We start from the raw sequence: 20,654 nt of genomic DNA, 5'->3' as shown, positions 1-20,654 counted from the left end.
TTTTGCCATAGGTATATGTGGGTTAGTTACCTGGGCTCCCCCTCCTGCTCCTGAGCTTCCTCCTCCTCTTCCTCACTCCCGCTGTACTCATACTCGGTCTCATCTAGAGAAGAGAGGAACGGTGAGAATGTTTAAGTAAAAAAAAAAATCTTGTGAAGAAGAGGTTTTGGAGAAGTGTGTGTGCATTAGTATGTCTAAGACTCACCCTTCTCCCCCCTCTTCTTCTTGGTGCGGTCGATGTGGTCTTTGAGCTGGATGCGGACCTGCCTTTCATTGGGCTGGTCTCTGATGAAGGGGTGTTTCAGCAGCTGGTCGGTGGGGGGGCGCTGAGTGTAGTTCTTCACCAGGGAGCCCTCGATGAAGCTGCAAAACTTCTTAGACCTGAAGAGAGGAGGCATTTGTTACTTTTATGAGCTTATGCTATATCTACCAGGGGATGTCAGCTGAGCTATTTTTGTATTTAATCTTTATTTAACTAGGCAAGTCAGTTAAGAACAAATTCTTATTTTACAATGACGGCCTACCCCCTCCCCTAACCCAGACGATGCTGGGCCAATTGTGCGCCGCCTTATGGGACTCCCGATCACGGCCGGTTGTGATACAGCCCAGGTTCGAACCAGGGTCTGTAGTGACGCCACTAGCACTGAGATGCAGTGCCTTAGACTGCTGTGCTACTCGGGTATGAAGGAGTTTCACCAGTGTCATTGTTCACAGTGGGATTGTAAAATGGTGGCTTAAATGTTTGAAATCATAACGGCAGAGATTAGTCACACACCATTTCTTTGACTTGAGTCGAGGAGGAGGGTTTCTGGGGATGAGGAAGAGAGCTCTCATTGGATGCATATCGCACAGCGCTGGAAGACAAGACCAAACCCAGGTCAGACAGAGGAAAACAAACATAATTTCAACCAGGTTTGCCATCTGGGACAAATAGTAGTGTAGAAGTCCAATAGTAAAAGAATGTCTGTACTTACGAGGAGCTCCCTCAGCCATCTCTATAGCTGTGATTCCAGTGGACCACAAGTCACTCTGCAGGAGAAAACACACTATGAAAGATATGGACACAGCTACCATTGTGTGTGTGTGTGTGTGTGTGTGTGTGTGTGTGCGTAAATCTATGCATGCATACGTCTATAGGATGGTAATTACCACCCTCTCTGGTCCTGACAACATCAGCCCCAACCTGCTACTGTACTGTCCCATCAGCCTACACAGCCACATACAATGGCACAAACGCAAACAGCTATCAATCCACCAACTCGTCACATCGCTGGACACTGACAGAAAGCAGCATGGTTTTATTGAGCGCATCTTACTCTGTAGTCATAGGTGGCGTCTGGGTTCTCGTCGCAGGCGATGACCTCGGGCGCCATCCAATAGGGCGTACCAATGAAGGTGTTCCTCCTACCCACTGTCCGGTCCAGCTGGGCGCTCACACCGAAGTCCACTGGAGGAGGGGGGAGTAGACCGGTCAGAACAAGTTCAAACTAGTTTAACACCCACATATCAAACCAGCCCCATGCAGTTTAAGCCAGCTTAAACCAGTTCAAACCAGTAATAAAGCAGTCCCAGTTCCAATCAGGCCCAGCTAAAACCAGGCCCACTTGAAAGGCCCACCAGTTTAAACCAGTGAACTCACCTAGTTTGACCTCTGCGTTCTCAGTTAGCAGCACGTTCTGGCCCTTGATGTCACGGTGGATCACATGGTGGGCGTGCAGGTGAGCCAACCCCTGAGGAGACACACAGTCATAACAGTCATTTATTGTTTTTGAACCTACTTGTAGAATCTCCAAAGCTCAAAAATAGGAAGAGTTGGGGCTTCTAGGGCAATTCAGGCAGCTGATTGAGTAACTTTTTACTGAAGAAAGTGTTTGTTTTATATTGTGTTTTGCTTTTCGTGTATATTGATGTGTATAGTGTATTATGTATATTCATGTGTATTGATGTGTATGTCTGATGGTTCATCTGTAAAAGACCTTGATCTAAGCATGACTCCCTTTCGAAATAAAGGCTACATAAACAAATAAAAAATAAACTACAGATCCCAGCATGCAACAGCAGGGGAACTTGTAGGGCGTAAATGTGGACTCACCCTGAGGATCTCACGAGAGATGTAGGCGATCCAGTCCTCCTTCAGTGTGTTGCCCTTGGTGTTCTTCACAAGGTCTGTGATGGAGCCTGCACCACAGAACTCCATCACCAGCTAGAGACCCAGAGAGAGAGAGAGAGAGACCCAGAGAGAGAGAGAGAGACCCATAGAGAGAGAGAGAGAGAGAGAGAGAGAGAGAGAGACCCAGAGAGAGAGAGAGAGTTAGAGTAATGTGCACACTATGCAGCCATTATTATTAACAGTGTAGATGTGAAAGATTAGAGACAGCTGTGAAAACACTAGACCGAGTACTTGAGTCTTTACTGGGAGAACCACTTACTCTCCTTCCTTCTCTCTCCCTCTCTCTTTCTAAGAAAACTATTGATGGTTGGCAATAAATTGGGAATAACCCTGGTCTAGCAAATTATAGCAAGATAAATCCCTCTCTCCCCTACTCCATCCCTCCTCCTCTCCCCCCTTTAGTTTCTTGATGCACCTGCACCTCTGAGAGACAAAAATCCCCAGAGTTTGACAGGGGCCATCAAAGGTAGCACTTTCAGGGAAACACACAGGGACTGACTCCGAGAGAAGGGAGGTGAGGAAGGGGGAGTTCAAACTTCACCCAACCTTTAGAGGATTGGAGGAGAGAAGGAAGGGTGGTTTGTGGAGGGTATGCATCAGTGGAGGCTGCTGAGGGGAGGACAGTTCATAATAATGGTTGGAATGGAGCCTTTGGAATGGCATCAAACACATGGAAACCCTGCGTTTGATGTATTTGATACCATTCCACTTATTCCGCTCCAGCCATTGCCACGAGCCCATCCTCCCCAAATAAGGTGCCACCAACCTCCTGTGGTATGCATGTACCCACTACCCACTCACTTGAGGGATATGGGTGGGTTGGAGTTAGGTTGGACGCAGCTATGGTATCCATATTTGTCATAGTGATACTAACGTTTGTAGGTGGGGTAATTTGGGCTGTATGGGTTAAAGCAACCAAAATAAATCCCATTACAAACTTAAGTCAATATCAGATCGGCGGGAAAGATTTATACCACAATTACGAAAGAAAGCAATAATAAAGCACACAATTACCATCATATTTTCATATATCATATTTTCATTTCATACCTTCTCATATTTTGGTTGCTAAAGACGTGACCCAGTCGTTCGTTCGATTAGCTTGATATTTATGGATGCGACTCAATAGATTTTTCTACATGTTCCGTTGCCAGTTCTTGTCCCTTGCTTGCAATCTAGCCAACTAGCTATGGCTAACACAGTCACAAACTCTGCAGCCAGAATAACAGCAATGTAGCTGCATTTGTGTTTAAGTTGTTTTCTATTTACATTCATTTGGATACATCCATAACAATGAGCTGATGATGCCTGCTTTTGCCTGGCATAGCTAGAAAAGTTTGCCTTCTCGTCAGGACACTCAGTCACTGTTCATTACGAGGAGATCACATTGCATATCAAACACTAGGCTAGAAGCTAGCTAAATAGTTTGTTGCTAGCAAACCTGCCAATATGACAACCGAATTTAAAAAAATACCAGTTGCTGAAAACAGCTGGTCAAACTAGAAACATGTAGGAGTATGATAGCATAGGGACCAGAGAAATTCATGTTCATCAATCACCACGTTAGGTCATCAGATGGGCCAAAAAAATATGTATCTGCAAAAACAAAGCAATGCTAGCAACACTATATATACACACAAAAGTATGTGGACACCCCTTCAAATTAGTGGATTCGGCTATTTCAACCACACCCGTTGCTGACAGGTGTATAAAATTAGAGCACACAGCCATGCAATCTTCATGTGTAACTCTGTGTTGTTGTATGTGTCGAATTGCTATGCTTTATCTTGGCCAGGTCGCAGTTGCAAATGAGAACTTGTTCTCAACTAGCCTACCTGGTTAAATAAAGGTGAAAAAATAGACAAACATTGGCAGTAGAATTGCGTTACTACAGAGCTCAGTGACTTTCAATGGGGCACCGTCATAGGATGCCACCTTTCCAACAAGTTCGTCAAATTTTTGCCCTGCTAGAGTTGCCCCGGTTAACTGTAAGTGCTGTTATTGTGAAGTGGAAATGCCTAGGAGCAACAACGGCTCAGCCGCGAAGTGGTTGTCCACACAAGCTCACAGAGCGGGACTGCCGAGTGCTGAAGAGCGTAAATATCGTCTGTCCTCGGTTGCAAGTTCCGAGGACAGTTCCAAACTGCCTCTGGAAGCAACGTAAGCACAATAACTTGTTGGCAGGAGCTTCATGAAATGGGTTTCCATGGCCGAGCAGCTGCACACAAGCCTAAGATCCCTTTGCACAATGCCAAGCGTTACCTGCCCAAATGCATAGTGCTAACTGTAAAGTTTGGTGGAGGAGGAATAATGGTCTGGGGCTGTTTTCATGGTTTGGGCTAGGCCCCTTTGTTCCAGTGAAGGGAAATCTCAATGCTACAGCATACAGTGACATTCTAGACAATTCTGTGTTTCCAACTTTGTGGTAACAGTTTGGGGAAGGCCCTTTCCTGTTTCGGCATGACAATGTCCCTGTGCACAAAGTGCGGTCCATACAGAAATGATTTGTTGATATTGGTGTGGAAGAACTCAACTGGCCTACACCCATCGAACACCTCTGGGATGAATTGGAACGCCTACTGCGAGCCAGACCTAATCACGAAACATCAGTGAACAACCTCACTAATGCTCTTGTGGCTGAAAGGAAGCAAGTCCCCGGAGCAATGCTCCAACATCTAGTGGAACGCCTTCCCAGAAGAGTGGAGGCTGTTTTAGCTGCAAAGGGGGGACCAACTCCATATTAATGCCCATGATTTTGGAATGATGTTCGACGAGCAGGTGTCCACATACTTTTGGTTGTTTAGCGAGCTACCTTTTTCCCCTGTTGGACCTGCATTGATAAGATATCCAATTTCAGTTTGTGTGGTTCTCGATTTAGCTTTCTGTAACTTTGTAGCAAGTACAGTCTGCATGTGTAGGTGCATATTGTGTCATGATTGCAAGTTGTCCCGATATCTTTTCCAACAGTCCCGTTATCTGGTGTTAATGTCCATTCTAGAATGCCCTTCCGTCCAATCAGAAACGAGTGTCAACAATGCTGTGGTAAAAATATACATTTCATTTCTAAATACATTCTACCTAGTTTTAGTGTGGCCTGGAGTGTGTTTTTTACCTAAACCTCTTGCGTCAGCCATATGATGTAAATCCGACGCAGTGACGGAGAACTTTAACCCCTGGGGCTGAGGGAAAGCGGGAGGTAAACCAACTTACCCATAGCTGGTCGTCGTGTCCTGGGGGGCTCTTCTTGATGAAGGCTCCGTAGTAGGTGGCTATGTTTCTGTGGTGGGAGTACTTCTTCAGCATATTAATCTCCAGTTTAATCTCCTCCTCTTCATCCTATAAAGAGTGCAGGAGAGCAAATGAGGGAGACCATTAATTGAGTTAATGTCTCCCAGATTACCTGATAACAGTTTAATCTGGGAGCCCCCAAGACAAACAAACAACCAACCAACCAACCACAAGTCACACACACACACACACTTCCTAACAAGCTATTTGTTTTGTTTATGATGGCTTATGAGATGACACTCCATGGTTGTTTACCACTCTTGGCATTCTTCAGACCGTAAGTTTATTGTAATCATGACAACAACAATAACAGAACAGGCTGGTATTTATTCAACCACATTATGAGCCTAGTAAATACCACAATTTATTGACTTTCAGTCAAACCGAGACTGTTGATGAGCATGGCAGTGAAAACAGCACATTCTATATCGTACAAGATAATGGAGCCTAATAAACCAATATCACACACACGGTGTGTAGGATTCACTCATAAACCATGTCAGGCATCCATTTAATGAGAAAACATCGATTCAGTGTAATTTTTAACAACACTCCCTCAACATGTGGTCTTCCTGTTGGTAGAATGACGTGACATTTCCCCTGCCTGGTTTTATCATTCAGAGAGGGGGGAGAGAGAGACAGAGAGAGACAGACAGAGAGAGAGAGGAGCTGACAGACAGAAGCAGTTGGGGTCTGGGTTACAGCTGCTCAGGCAAGGAAATATGACATCATCTCTCTCCTCTATCTCACCTTCACATCAGTCTGCACTCTCCATAACCTCATCTCTCATCACCCTATCTTCTCTCACTCTGTCCTTCGTATGCCCCACTTTCCTCATTGATGCTATAACCACCATTCTAACTCATGAAATGGTGGGAGAAGGTGGTATCAGCCATCATACAGATAGTATCACACAATGGAACAAATAAGGGTGATGTGCAACCCTTTTTCTTACTGGGTGCAGAGAGTGATGTAACACCTCCGCCAACCATTTTCTCACCTTCTACTGTAAAGATATTCAGCTGGGAGAGAGGAGAGAGAGAAAGCACGAGAAAGAGAGAGAGAGCACAAGAGAGAGTGGAAAGATGGAGAGGCTGTGTCTGTATCAGGGCTTTTACTAAGAACTTCTGACTACTATTGAATCACAGTGAATGATAGCCACCAACAGCAGCCTTTCTGCTAGGTTAGGGGAGCAGGCCTCTAGATAGTACAGCCCTCTGCTCTGCCGCAAGTAGACCTAATGTGATTAGAAGTTATACAGTGAGACACAGAGAGGCAGGCAGAGGAGTGGTAGGTAGAGAAAAAGCAAGAGAGGAAGGGAGAGAGGAGAGATGGGTAGTGATGGGAAAGAGAGCAAGACAGAGAGAGATGGAGCAAGACAGAGGGTGTGAGGGAAAGCAACCAAGAGAAAAAGGGCAGCGATAGGAAGAGAGGGAGAGAAAGAAGAGCGAGACAGTGGTCAAGAGAGGTGAAGAGAGCCAAACGGCTGAGCGCCTTAGACTCCTCCCATAATCCCACTGCACTTCAACTGAACCTTCTGAGAGGAGGAGGAAAGAAACTCTCCTTCCCTCCCCCTCTCTGTGCTGTATGTAGAACAGGATGTGGTATCTGGGTCAGGGCACATATGCTGAGATGAGCCTGTAGAGTAAAGTGAAGCTAGAACTATACTGGAGCTGTCTCTAGATCTACTGTAGTATGTTCTATACAGGAACAAACATACATGGTAGGGAGCTTGGCCAGAAGTACTAGGCTGACAATACATGCTTCCATCCTAGGCATGTTTCCATCCTAGGCATAGACCCTATAACTGGTGTGCACCACCGCTTCACACCTCAATGATGCTACCTGACTCTGTTTCTTGAAGTAGTAGGCTACAACAACACAGTTCAACAAAATATACCGAAAATACCTCAAGTAATAGCACACAAACAGATGTTTTCTGCTGACCAGGAGTTCCTGGATGGCACATATCATATGTCCTGTCGGTTCACTAGACTAGCTTATCTATCCCCCTGCAGGACAACCAGAGAACATTTTCAAAAATAAACAAGCTACTCCAACCCAACTCTCGCTCCTGGCAAACACCCAAACCTCAACTGAATTGTTTATTTTACAAAACGGCTTTAAAAACCCTCCTCTCAGAAAAGAGCTGATGTGTGTAAAATATCTCTAACATGTGTAGATAACCAGTAGGACTGTATGGCCACACGGCAATACTCTCATTCTCTGTGCTCCTACGGACTATCCATCCTTCTCCCTGTCCTAATCGCTATTCCATCTTTTATTTAGTCTCTATTTTGCAACGTTCACATGAGAAATGAAAGGATTGTGCTCAGATGTCTTTTCAAATCAATTATTAGAGACAGGGTAGGAAGATGCTTTGTCATGTAGACAAATACAGTCTAACATTTGCTTAGTGACAATAGCCTGGGTCTGTCTTTCTGTTCAGGCACCATAAGAGACACCGTTAAGGCAAATGGGTGGAGGCAGACACTTAGTACACACACACACCTCGAAGGCAGGCTGACTTCACAAGACATGACAGGGGGTCCATAGAGGCTGTGTGCAGCCCTCCTCCAGAGTATCTGAACACCAGACCTCTCAGCACTGCCTAACGCTGCCCTGGGCTACATAAAACCACCTCCATCCAGCTCCAAACAAACTCAGCTCTGTGGCATGAAGAGGAAAAACACGGAGGTTGAAGCCCTACATTCATATAAGCCTGATATTATGGCTATTTTAGGAGGGAAAATATTGACTAGGGGAATTGGGGAAAGGTTTATCTTGGCGACTGTTGCCACCCTGCTACAGTATTTGTGTTTTGGTTCAAATTAAAGACATACTGTATCTAGGGCCTCGGATGCAATAAAACTCAACTTGGGATATGTCCCAAGTTAGAATGTGGCTATGGAGTATTTATTATTAAGCATAGCTGGATCATTGAGTCAAGTACTAAAGATCTATTCTGTGATCCAGATTTTTACTTGATTTGGTCTTGACATAACGTCTGACAAGGGATGTAATTTGTGTATCTAATGGTTTGGGTCTTAAAAAGGAAATGTCTCTCTGTGGAGCCTATTGGAGGGAATATAAAGTCTAGAATGAGTCCAAGGAAGGATTAGACCATGATGTTATAAATCAACAGATTATTCAGGAAGTAGTCTATCAACACTGGGAACCGAAATGGAACTGTTAATGAATGGAAGTGAATGTGTGGGAGCAAATGGACAACCAAGTAAAGCTATGGCGACTACCAAGTAAAACTGTCAGTCAAACCAGCTCTCTGTTAAATCACACACAAACCCAATCGAGCACCAGCTTACCTCTGTGACGTCCATGACCTTGATGGCCGCCAGTTGTCCTGTCTTGACATGTCGGCCCTGCAGAGAGAAAAGGGGATGAATTAATGACGTAATTTCAACCCTGACATGCAAAGTATCCATGTGACGTAGTTTCAGTCAGAAAGACCTTGAGTGCTTGATCCCAGACTAAATACTGGAGATTCCTTGATTCCTAACCATGAGTTATTACTCTACATGATGATCATGGAAACACCAGACATCAGATACCTAAGCAACAACCCAGTCCATATCATTGAGTCAAGTACTAAAGATCTATTCTGCCATGCTTTTCTCTTTTCAGCTGAAACCAGTCTTTAGTTACCTCACAATGTGAATGACTCTAACCACTGCAGACTTCAATGACATCATATTTTCTGTTAACAGAGGAAGCAGCAGAATAGAGGGGACCACTCTGCAGTGAAACTGCCAGACAGAGAGAGGGTCAGTGAAGGGTAGGGGAATAACACTGCTGCAGGATTGGGTTTCCTTTGTCTGAACCGGCGACACCTGAGCTGGACCTGACCCCCCCTGTCTAAAATGGGAGAGTCCGGGCGTTGAGTGATGAGGGATTAACCCACTTCGACAAGGCGGGGGAGGGGGTAATGAGGGGGTCACAGGCTTTGTTGGTCTGACTGGAAGCAGACTAGTAGAATGACTAGAACAAAGAAAGAAGTGGGTTCACAACCTTGCATTAAAACATTGCATTTTCTACTGCTTAAAAATCCTAATCACAGTAAGCTAGTTGTAAGAGAGAGAGAGAGATGAGAAACAGAGAATCCCAGAGTCACGACAGATCAGTTGTATAGGCCATATGTCAGTGCTGAGTTTGGGAGTCAGTCTCAGAGTGCTAGTCTTTATCCCAGAATGCTTTAGTCTCCTCAGTGCCCTGCTTGGAGCAATCACCATGACAACCTGTCCTACCACGGCTTTTAACAGGGAGGGAGGAGAGAAGGCTGAAGTAGAGGAGTGACAGGTTTAGTGAGTGTGTGTGTGTCCATCCTCAGGGCTTGGCAATCCTGCCTGAGTCGCACTAGACAGGACACAGATTTAAAAGCTCTGCCGAGAGAGGACTCTGACAAAGACACCCCACCAAGGGCAGGGATCTCAGCCAGGCAGCAGCAACACAGGACCTCCCAGCACAGGACCCAACGTGGACCCTGCCAGCTACCATACAGACTGCACCACAACACCCTTGGGCTGCCCAGGGATACGCCAGACCAGAAAGGCCCTATAAATGAACCACACACTCCCTATCAAACAGAACTGGACTAACTATTTCCCTGTTTAATGACAGGCAGGGTGTAGGCAGCTGTGGTCCTGGGGGGGTCCTGTCTGGGAGAGGGGGTAATCTAATCTGGAGATCTGTCTAAGGACTGTGGGGATTAAAGAATGTCTCACCAGTCCACATTTACACAAACACACATAGGTACAACACAAAGAGCAGCCTGTTGTAAGCATAACAGAAAATGTCCCATCACTGTTATATACCAACAACTACATAAAACTAAATTGCAGAGTTACAATTCCTATACTGTTCATGTATTGAATTGGTCTTTCGATAATGGTGCAGAATGGTCATCTAACAGCGGTGTTATTACTCAGCGATGTTATTACCTTGACAAGACCTTTAGTGTGAGAAGGCTTGGCTGAAGTCCAGTAAATGGCTTCTATCATTGAGGCCACTCCAGTCATGAGTCTCTCTAACTCCTATCAGTGTGCTGTGAGGCTTTCAGAGGGACTGTAATGGACTCATTTGGCTCATGTGTGTGTGTGTGTGTGTGTGTGTGTGTGTGTGTGTGTGTGTGTGTGTGTGTGTGCAATGGATGACTCAGCTAAACTGGTATAATGGCCACACATGCTTGAGGAAGATGGATGCTGCAGTTAAATGGAAGCTGATGGAAGTTGACCACTGGCGTCCTTCACTCTGAGTGACCACTATGTACTCAGACACACACACACACACACACACACACAGACAGTACAAGTCAAATTTTGCACACAACTACTCATTCAAGGGTTTTCTTTATTTTTACATTTTCTACATTGTAGAATAATACTAAAAACATCAAAACTATTAAATAAAACATGTGGAATCATGTAGTAACCAGAAAAGTGTTAAACAAATCAAAATATATTTTAGATTCTTCAAAGTAGCCACCCTTTGTCTTGATGACAGCTTGCACACTCTTGGCATTCTCTCAACCAGCTTCATGAGGTAGTCACCTGGAATGCTTTTCAATTAACAGGTGTGCCTTGTTAAAAGTTAAATAGGGGAATTTCTTTCCTTCTTAATGTGTTTGAGCCAATCAGTTGTGCTGTGACAAGGTAGGGGTGGTATACAGAAGATAGATTTTGATTTGGGAAAAGACCAAGTCCATATTATGGCAAGAACAGCTCAAATAAGCAAAAATAAATGACAGTCAATCCGGAACATTTCAAGAACTTTGAACGTTTCTTCAAGTGCAGTTGCAAAAACCATCAAGCACTTGGATGAAACTGGCTCTCATGAGGACCGCCACAGGAAAGGAAGACCCAGAGCTACCTCTGCTGCAAAGGATAAGTTCATTAGAGTTACCAGCCTCAGAAATTTCAGCCCAAATAAATGCTTCACAGAGTTCAAGTAACAGACACATCTCAACATCAACTGTTCAGAGGACACTGTGTGAATCAGACCGTCGTGGTCGATTTGCTGCAAAGAAACCACTACTAAAGGACACCAATAAGGAGAAGAGACTATAAGGAGAACACGAGCAATGGACAATAGACCGGTGTAAATCTGTCCTTTGGTCTGAGGAGTCCATATTTGAGATTTTTGGTTCCAGCCGCCGAATCTTTGTGAGGCGCAGACTAGGTGAACGGATGATCTCTGCATGTGTTGTTCCCACCGTGAAGCATGGAGGAAGAGGTATGATGGTGTTTTGCTGGTGACACTGTCAGTGACTTATTTAGAATTCAAGGCACACAACCAGCACGGCTACCACAGCATTCTGCAGCGTTACGCCATCCCATCTGGTTTAAGCTTAGTGGGACTATCATTTGTTTTTCAACAGGACAATGACCCAAAACACACTTCCAGGCTGTGTAAGGCCTATTTGACCAAGAAGGACAGTGATGGAGTGCTGCATCAGAAGACCTGGCCTCCACAATCATTCGATCGCAACCCAATTGAGATGGTTTGGTATGAGTTGGACCGCAAAGTGAAGGAAAAGCAGCCAACAAGTGCTCAGCGGCGTCTGGTAAGACAAGGAAGGGGTGGTGGTCGATGTATTTTTGTAAACAACAGCTGGTGCACGATATCAAAGGAAGTCTCGAGCTATTCCTTGCCTGAGGTAAGGTTTCTCATAATAAGCTGTAAACCACACTACCTACCGAGAGAGTTTTCACCTGTATTCTTTGTAGCTGTTTACATATCACCACAGTCAGGCTGGCACTAAGAAAGCATTGACTGAGATGTATTCCGCCATTAGCAAACAACAAAACGCTCACCCAGAGGCGGTGCTCCTAGTAGCCGGGGACTTTAATGCAGGGAAACTTAAATCAGTTTTAACAAATTTCTATCAGCATGTTAAATGTGCAACCACCTATACTCCCCACACAGAGACGCATACAAAGCTCTCCCTCTATTTGGCAAATCTGACCATAATTCTATCCTCCTGATTCCTGCACCAGTGACTAGATCAATAAAAAAAAAGTGGTCAGATGAAGCAGATGCTAAGCTACAGGACTGTTTCGCTAGCACAGACTGGAATATGTTCCAGGATTCCTCCAATGGCATTGAGGAGTACACCACGTCTGTCATTGGCTTCATCAAAAAGTGCATCAATGACGTCGTCCCCACCGTGACTGTACGTACATACCCCAACCAGAAGCCATGGATTACAGGCAGCATCCGCACTGAGCTAAAGGCTAGAGCTGCCGCATTCAAGGAGTGAGACTCGGAAGCTCATAAGAAATCCCGCTATGCCCTCCGACGAACCATCAAACAGGCAAAGCATCAATACAGGACTAAGATTGAATCGTACTACACCGGCTCTGACGCTCGTCGGATGTGGCAGGGCCTGCAAACCATTACAGACTACAAAGGGAAGCACTGCCAAGAGCTGCCCAGTGACACGAGCCTACCAGACGAGCTAAACTACTTCTATGCTCGCTTCGAGGGAAATAACACTGAAACATGCATGAGAGCACCAGCTGTACCGGAAGACGTGTGAGTAAGACCTTTAGACAGGTCAACATTCACAAGGCCGCAGGGCCAAACGGATTACCAGGGCGTGTACTGCAAGCATGCGCTGACCAACTGGCAAGTGTCTTCACTAACATTTTCAACCTCTCCCTGTCCGAGTCTGTAATACCAACATGTTTTAAGCAGACCACCATAGTGCCTGTGCCCAAGAACACTAAGGTAACCTGCCTAGGACTACCGATCCGTAGCACTCACATCTGTAGCCATGAAGTGCTTTGAAAGGCTGGTCATGGCTCACATCAACACCATCATGCCAGAAACCCTAGACCCACTCCAATTTGCATACCGCCCCAACAGATCCACAGATGATGTAGTCTCTATTGCACTCCACACTGCCCTTTCCCACCTGGACAAAAGCTCAGCGTTCAACACCATAGTGCCCTCAAAGCTCATCAATAAGCTAAGGACCCTGGGAATAAACACCTCCCTCTGCAACTGGATCCTGGACTTCCTGATGGGCCGCCCCCAGGTGGTAAGGGTAGGTAACAACACATCCGCCACGCTGATCCTCAACACAGGGGCCCCTCAGGGGTGCGTGCTCAACCCCCTCCTGTACTCCCTGTTCACTCATGACTGCATGGCCAGGCACGACTCCAACACCATCATTACATTTGCAGATGACACAACAGTGGTAGGCCTGATCACCAACAACAACGAGACAGCCTAAAGGGAGGAGGTCAGAGACCTGGCCGTGTGGTGCCAGGACAATAACCTCTCCCTCAACGTGATCAAGACAAAGGAGATGATTGTGGACTACAGGAAAAAGAGGACTGAGCACACCCCCATTCTTATCGATGGGGCTGCAGTGGAGTAGGTTGAGAGCTTCAATTTCCTTGGCGTCCACATCACCAAAAAACTAACATGGTCCAAGCACATCATTACAGTCGTGAAGTGGGCACGACAAAACCTATTCCCCCTCAGGAGACTGAAAAGATTTGGCATGGTCCTCAGATCCTCAAAAGGTTCTACAGCTGCACCATCGAGAGCATCCTGACTTGTTGCATCCCTGCCTGGTATGGCAACTGCTCGGCCTCCGACCGCAAGGCACTACAGAGGGTACCAGTACATCACTGGGGCCAAGCTTCCTGCCATCCAGGACCTCTATACCAGGCGGTGTCAGAGGAAGGCCCTAAAAATTGTCAAAGACTCCAGCCACCCTAGTCATAGACTGTTCTTGGCAAGCAGTACCGGAGCGCCAAGTGTTGGTCCAAGAGGCTTCTAAACAGCTTCTACCCCCAAGCCATAAGACTCCTGAACATCTAGTTAAATGGCTACCCAGACTATTTGCAACTTTTGACTGGTACTGTATATACATACATACACACACATAACGTAGCCACCCTTTGCATTGATGACAGCTTTGCACACTCTTGGCATTCTCTCAACCAGCTTCACATTGAATGCTTTTCTCACACTATGAGCATGCACACACCCAGTACAAAGCAATATCCTGTGCTTATTGCCTACTCAGTCTAGCCTCTTTCCCTCACCTTGAGAATTTGTAGAACACATTATCTCTCTCCAAAGGCTTTTATGCAATTTTAAGTGTATATGAGTTTGAGAGAGAGACTTGGGTACAGAGGTGGCGGGGGGAGAGATGGAGTAGAGGTGGCAGGGGAGGAGGGAAAGGGAAGAACAGAAGAAGAAAAAAAGTTTTTCTGCTGATCTAAGCGGTTTTCCGGCAGAACCTGGGAAAAGAGTGTGTCGACTCGACCTAATCACAGCCCCTCCCCACACACAAAAACATGCAAACTCTCAGATACCACCACAGACTGGGTGCATACGGTAGGCAGGGCTGGTATATGTGCTCTGACTGTCATGATGTCAGTTTCAGCCTTTGGCTGTGTCTCAATGAGCTGTCTCTCACTCGCTCACTCTTTCCCTCCTTCCATCGGTCTCTGCTTCAAGGGGTTTGGTTTTAGGCCTCTTTGAAGTAAAATAACCCACAAATGATTGGCACCCAACTAGCTCACTTTCAGAGGTGTGTGTGTGTGTGTGTGTGTGTGTGTGTGTGTGTGTGTGTGTGTGTGTGTGTTCTCTCCCAGACCAATCACCGGAGGCCAACTTCACTATGACATCATCCTCCTCTCAGGTTCCTCTACTCCAGACAGTCTTGAGTCTGCCCTCTGTCTGCCTAACACAAACAGATGCACGCACACACACAAACAGGAGCATGCTCACACACATACAAAAAGGACAATAACACCCCCACCATGTGAGTGTTTCTATTTTCTGTGCATTAACTTCCCCATAACTTGCTCTATGACCAGTCTCTGTGCTGTATCATAATATATCTTCTCTACCCAACCCTACTGAAAAGTCTGTATTCTCTGCCTCTAGTCAGTCAAATATAGGAAGTAGTGGTTAGTTTGTCTTACCTGCGGCTTGAATTGAATAAAAACAAATTACATAAAATAGACTAAAGTCCACCGTCTCAGTTGACTGTGTAAAACTTACATCTTTAACCACAAGCAAACCATTTTGGACTTCCTCCATAATAGTAATTTCACAAAACTTTGGTCATGTTCCAACAGTCTTGAAAATCCATGGTTTTCCTTCAACCTTCTAACTCCCCTTCCAGTAATCACCAAGGGAAGGAGATGTGGTAATTAAGCCTTCTAGGACTATGGGGACCAGACCCCTTCAGTTAATAAGATAATCATTCTGGGAGTCTGACCTTTGACCCCAGCACACAAGGGGTTAACCTCTTTGGGCTAGGGCGCAGTATTTTGACTTAAACTGCCTGTTACTCAGGCCCAGAAGCTAGGATATGCATATAATTGGTTAATTTGGATAGGAAACACTCTAAAGTTTCTAAAACTGTTAAAATAATGTCTGTGAGTATAACAGAACTTATTTGGCAGGCAAAAACCCGAGGACAAACCATCCAGAAAAAAAAAGGATTCAGCCCACCACTGTTTCCAAAGGCTGTCATGTTTAATATGAAGGGAAAACCTCCCAGATTGCAGTTCCTAGGCCTTCCACTAGATGTCAACAGTCTTTAGAAAGAGTTTCAGGCTTGTTTTTGGAAAAATTAGCTAGAATTTGTAGTTTTTCCAGTTGGCTCCCATTTTGGCTGTAGTGTTTTCATGCACGTGGATGAGAGTGCGTTCTTTGTTGTTTATCTCCATTAAAGACAATAACAATTCTCTGTCTTAAATTTTATCGTTTATTTACGTATTAGGGTACCTGAGGTTTGATTATAAACATTGTTTGACTTGTTTGGAGAAGTTTATTGGTAACGTTTGGGATTCATTTTGTATGCATTTTGAAGGAGGGAAACCCGTGGATTATTGAATGAAGCGTGCCAGCTAAACTGAGTTTTTGGGGATATAAAGAAGGACTTTATTAAACAAAAGGACCATTTGTGATGTAGCTGGGACCTTTTGGAGTGCCAACAGAAGATCTTCAAAGGTAAGGCATTTATTTTATCGCTATTTCTGACTTTCGTGGCGCACCTGCCTGGTTGAAAAATGTTTTTAATGGAAATCAATCAAAACAAAGAATGCAACAGAATGCAAAAGCAGTAGTATATCAAGTACAGAACAAACCAAAGCAGAAAACTGAAAAAGAGTGAAAAGTTAATAAAGCAGTAGAGTATAGGAAGTGTATAGTTCAATGTCTTGTGTCTCAGGAAGATAAAAGACAGATAAGAGAGCCACTTCCCTGAGGAAATACCAGGGGAGTAGAGTCATCCTGTATCAGCACACACAAATGTGAAGCTTCGCACACACATTTTTATTTAACTAGGCAAGTTAGAACAAATTCTTACAATGAAACCCTCCCCTAACCCGCACGACGCTGGGCCAATTGTGCGCCGCCCTATGGGACTCCCGATCACGGCCTATTGTGATACAGCCCGGGATCAAACCAGGGTCTGTAGTGACGCCTCTAGCACTGAGATACAGTGCCTTAGACCGCTGCGCCACTCAGGAGCCTATACACATTCCTGTTTTTCTGTGTCTTTTCTATCAATACCGAAATGCCACCATGCAAAAATAAACATCCATGACTGGAAACTGGCCCTGAGCACAGTGAAAGAGAGAGCGCGAAAGAGAGCGAGAAAGAGCGAGACAAAGTATGTGTGTGTGTGTGTATCTGTTGTAGTAGTGCTCCATGCCCGCACCTGGCCCTCTTGTCCCGTTCCTCAAGCCTAGAGGGGTGCAAAAAAGAACCCCTTGTCCAAAAAACTGGAGGTACACACATACAACCACACACACACAATACAGAGCACTCCAGCCCGCCCAAGCTCACTGAGGAGGGAGACAAGAGACAAGAGAACCAGAGCAGAGGAATTAATGTTGAAGCACTGCATTCTAGATACCAGAACAGAATTAATGTTGAAGCACTGCATTCTAGATACCAGAACAGAATTAATGTTGAAGCACTGCATTCTAGATACCAGAACAGAATTAATGTTTTAGCACTGCATTCTAGATACCAGAACAGAATTAATGTTGAAGCACTGCATTCTAGATACCAGAACATAATTAATGTTGAAGCACTGCATTCTAGATACCAGAACAGAATTAGCACACCAAAATGCTTTTTTTTGTTGCTTTTCTGATATATGTTTGTTTCAATCTCATGTACACACACTTACGCATGAACAGATGTACACTTACGAACAAACATGCAACCACACTGACACAGAAAAGCACAAACACACCATGCAACCAAGCAATTTAGTGCAGCACAACTCTGTAAAAGGCCTGTGATGTAGACTTATGTGCAAGAACACGCAGGGGAATACACCACCACAACTCTTCATCTCGAGCAAGAGAGGTGTGTCCTTTGTGTAAGTAGGCAAAGAATACAGTCGTGGCCAAAAGTTTTGAGAATGACACAAATATTAATTTTCACAAAGTCTGCTGCCTCAGTTTGTATAATGGCAATTTACATATACTCCGGAATGTTATGAAGAGTGATCAGATGATTTGCAATTAATTGCAAAGTCCCTCTTTGCAAATGAACTGAATCCCCAAAAAACATTTCCACTGCATTTCAGCCCTGCCACAAAAGGACCAGCTGACAACATGTCAGTGATTCTCTCGTTAACACAGGTGTGAGTGTTGACGAGGACAAGGCTGGAGATCACTCTGTCATGCTGATTAAGTTCGAATAACAGACTGGAAGCTTCAAAAGGAGGGTGGTGCTTGGAATCATTGTTCTTCCTCTGTCAATCATGGTTACCTGCGAGGAAACATGTGCCGTCATCATTGCTTTGCACAAAAAGGGCATCACAGGCAAGGATATTGCTGCCAGTAAGATTGCACCTAAATCAACCATTTATTGGATCATCAAGAACTTCAAGGAGAGCGATTCAATTGTTGTGAAGAAGGCTTCAGGGCGCCCAAGAAAGTCCAGCAAGCGCAGGACCGTCTCCTAAAGTTGATTCAGTTGCAGGATCGGGGCACCACCATGACAGGAATGGCAGGAATCAGAAATGGCAGCAGGCAGGTGTGAGTGCATCTGCACGCACAGTGAGGCAAAGACCTTTGGAGGATGGCCTAGTGTCAAGAAGGGCAGCAAAGAAGCCACTTCTCTCCAGGAAAAACATCAGGGACAGACTGATATTCTGCAAAAGGTACAGGAATTGGACTGCTGAGGACTGGGGTAAAGACATTTTCTCTGATGAATCCCCTTTCCGATTGTTTGGGGCATCCGGAAAAAAGCTTGTCCGGAGAAGACAAGGTGAGTGCTACCATCAGTCCTGTGTCATGCCAACAGTAAAGCATCCTGAGACCATTCATGTGTGGGGTTGCTTCTCAGCCAAGGGAGTGGGCTCACTCAAAATTTTGCCTAAGAACACAGCCATGAATAAAGAATGGTACCAACACATCCTCCGAGAGCAACTTCTCCCAACCATCCAGGAACAGTTTGGTGACGAACAATGCCTTTTCCAGCATGATGGAGCACCTTGCCATAAAGCAAAAGTGGTAACTAAGTAGCTCGGGGAACAAAACATCAATATTTTGGGTCCATGGGCAGGAAACTCCCCAGACCTTAATCCCATTGAGAACGTGTGGTCAATCCTCAAGAAGCGGGAGGACAAACAAAAACCCACAAATTCTGACAAACTCCAAGCATTGATTATGCAACAATGGGCTGCCATCAGTCAGGATGTGGCCCAGAAGTTAATTGACAGCATGCCAGGGCGGATTGCAGAAGTCTTGAAAAAGAAGGATCAACACTACAAATATTGACTCTTTGCATTAACTTCATGTAATTGTCAATAAAAGCCTTTGACACGTATGAAATGCTTGTAATTATACTTCAGTATTCCATAGTAACATCTGACAAAAATATCTAAAGATACTGAAGCAGCAAACTTTGTGGAAATTAATATTTGTGTCATTCTCAACTTTTGGCTACGACTGTACAGCCCTGTTCTGGAGGGAGAGATGGAGAAAGAGAGAGAAAGAGAAATAAAGAGATAAAATGAAGGAGGGGTGTGGGAGTCCTGCTGGTCAATAATAAACATCTATTGATCGCTGCAGTACATCTGAAACAAGCCAGGAGGAGTATCGGCTAGTGCTGAGTATCGGCTAGTGCTGAGTATCGGCTAGTGCTGAGCGATTAGTGCTTTTTGACGTTGTTAGGTTTAGGTTCGATTATGAAAAAAATAATCACGGTTTTCATCATTTATTTTAAACATTAAATGCATTATGAAATAATGAGATTAAAATGATTAGAGCTTTTTCATGGAAATTCTAAAGCCAAAAATGTTGAACATTCAACTGCCAAAACATTGAAAATATTCCATTGTCTCTGTCAGATCAACATTGGGTAGACAAAAGAAAAATAAGAAAGTTGTGTATATTACTTACTTTTATTTGATGACTATATCATCTCATTCCTTAAAGTCATCATCTCATCTCTGCTGAGGCAGTAGCAGCCAACCAGCCAACCATCTAACATGATCTCTGTTCTCCCCATACTGTACTGTCTTTAGTCATCCTATTTTGCTAGGCTAGCCTTCCTACGTGGTGAAGAGCTGTCTGACAATCATTTAACTCGTTTTTCAAAGAAGATGAGGCATACTTTCACAAACTCTCTCTATCCCCCTTTCTCATCGTTGTGTTGTGTACATATGCGGTATGGGTGTAATCTAACCTAACGTAGCATGCCTAAAAGTGTATCCATATCTGTCTGAGACAGAAAATAGCAGGCTCAATGGATTATGGTCGTTGTAGTTAATTACAACGTTTCTGCGCTGAATTAGGTTGAATATTGGCTTAATGAAAACTACAACTTTCTTCAGCCCAACATTCCATTTAGTTAACGACTTAATTTCTCTCATTAATTATTTGATTTCTCTAGAGAAACGGCATGTTAGGCTTAAAAAAAAGATTTTTAAATAAACTAAATAGAATTCAAGTAATTGAACCGACGTCAGTCAATTAGTTGTTTAATAATGCATAAAACATTTTATCAAACTGCTGACTGAAGATGGGACAGCCGGGCATTCATGCGGTTGAATCCGTTTCTGCAGTAACATGGACTCTTATCGTGATGACACTGTTGCTCCTTGCTGAAACAAGCAAGGTGTTGTAGCAAACGAGCACACATAGAAAGGTTCAGCAGCAGGACACAGAAATAGAATCTATGG

At 44.6% G+C, this 20,654-nt stretch overlaps 1 protein-coding gene across 10 annotated transcripts in view; it reads right to left on the bottom strand.

Annotated features, from left to right (window-relative positions):
* LOC139538866 (mitogen-activated protein kinase kinase kinase kinase 4-like) overlaps positions 1 to 20,654 on the bottom strand; it is a 99,157-nt gene that overhangs the window by 42,349 nt on the left and 36,154 nt on the right. For 8 of the 10 annotated variants that reach the window (XM_071341361.1, XM_071341366.1, XM_071341362.1 and 5 more), the window contains exons 3-11: positions 8,782 to 8,838; positions 5,381 to 5,506; positions 2,093 to 2,203; positions 1,640 to 1,730; positions 1,317 to 1,447; positions 975 to 1,029; positions 776 to 854; positions 206 to 381; positions 31 to 103 (exon numbers count right to left, since the gene is read on the bottom strand). In XM_071341361.1, the coding sequence (XP_071197462.1) occupies positions 31 to 103; positions 206 to 381; positions 776 to 854; positions 975 to 1,029; positions 1,317 to 1,447; positions 1,640 to 1,730; positions 2,093 to 2,203; positions 5,381 to 5,506; positions 8,782 to 8,838 (899 nt within the window). Of the gene's footprint in view, positions 1 to 30; positions 104 to 205; positions 382 to 775; positions 855 to 974; positions 1,030 to 1,149; positions 1,208 to 1,316; positions 1,449 to 1,639; positions 1,731 to 2,092; positions 2,204 to 5,380; positions 5,507 to 8,781; positions 8,839 to 20,654 lie in introns of those variants that run through there. The other 2 variants (XR_011667825.1, XM_071341368.1) reach the window with 2 other exon arrangements.

Source organism: Salvelinus alpinus, chromosome 14, assembly GCF_045679555.1.
Source record: "Salvelinus alpinus chromosome 14, SLU_Salpinus.1, whole genome shotgun sequence".
In the NCBI taxonomy this organism is placed as follows: domain Eukaryota; kingdom Metazoa; phylum Chordata; class Actinopteri; order Salmoniformes; family Salmonidae; genus Salvelinus; species Salvelinus alpinus.
The sequence above is the reverse complement of the archived record's forward strand: the minus strand, read 5'-3'. Positions and strand labels throughout refer to the sequence as shown.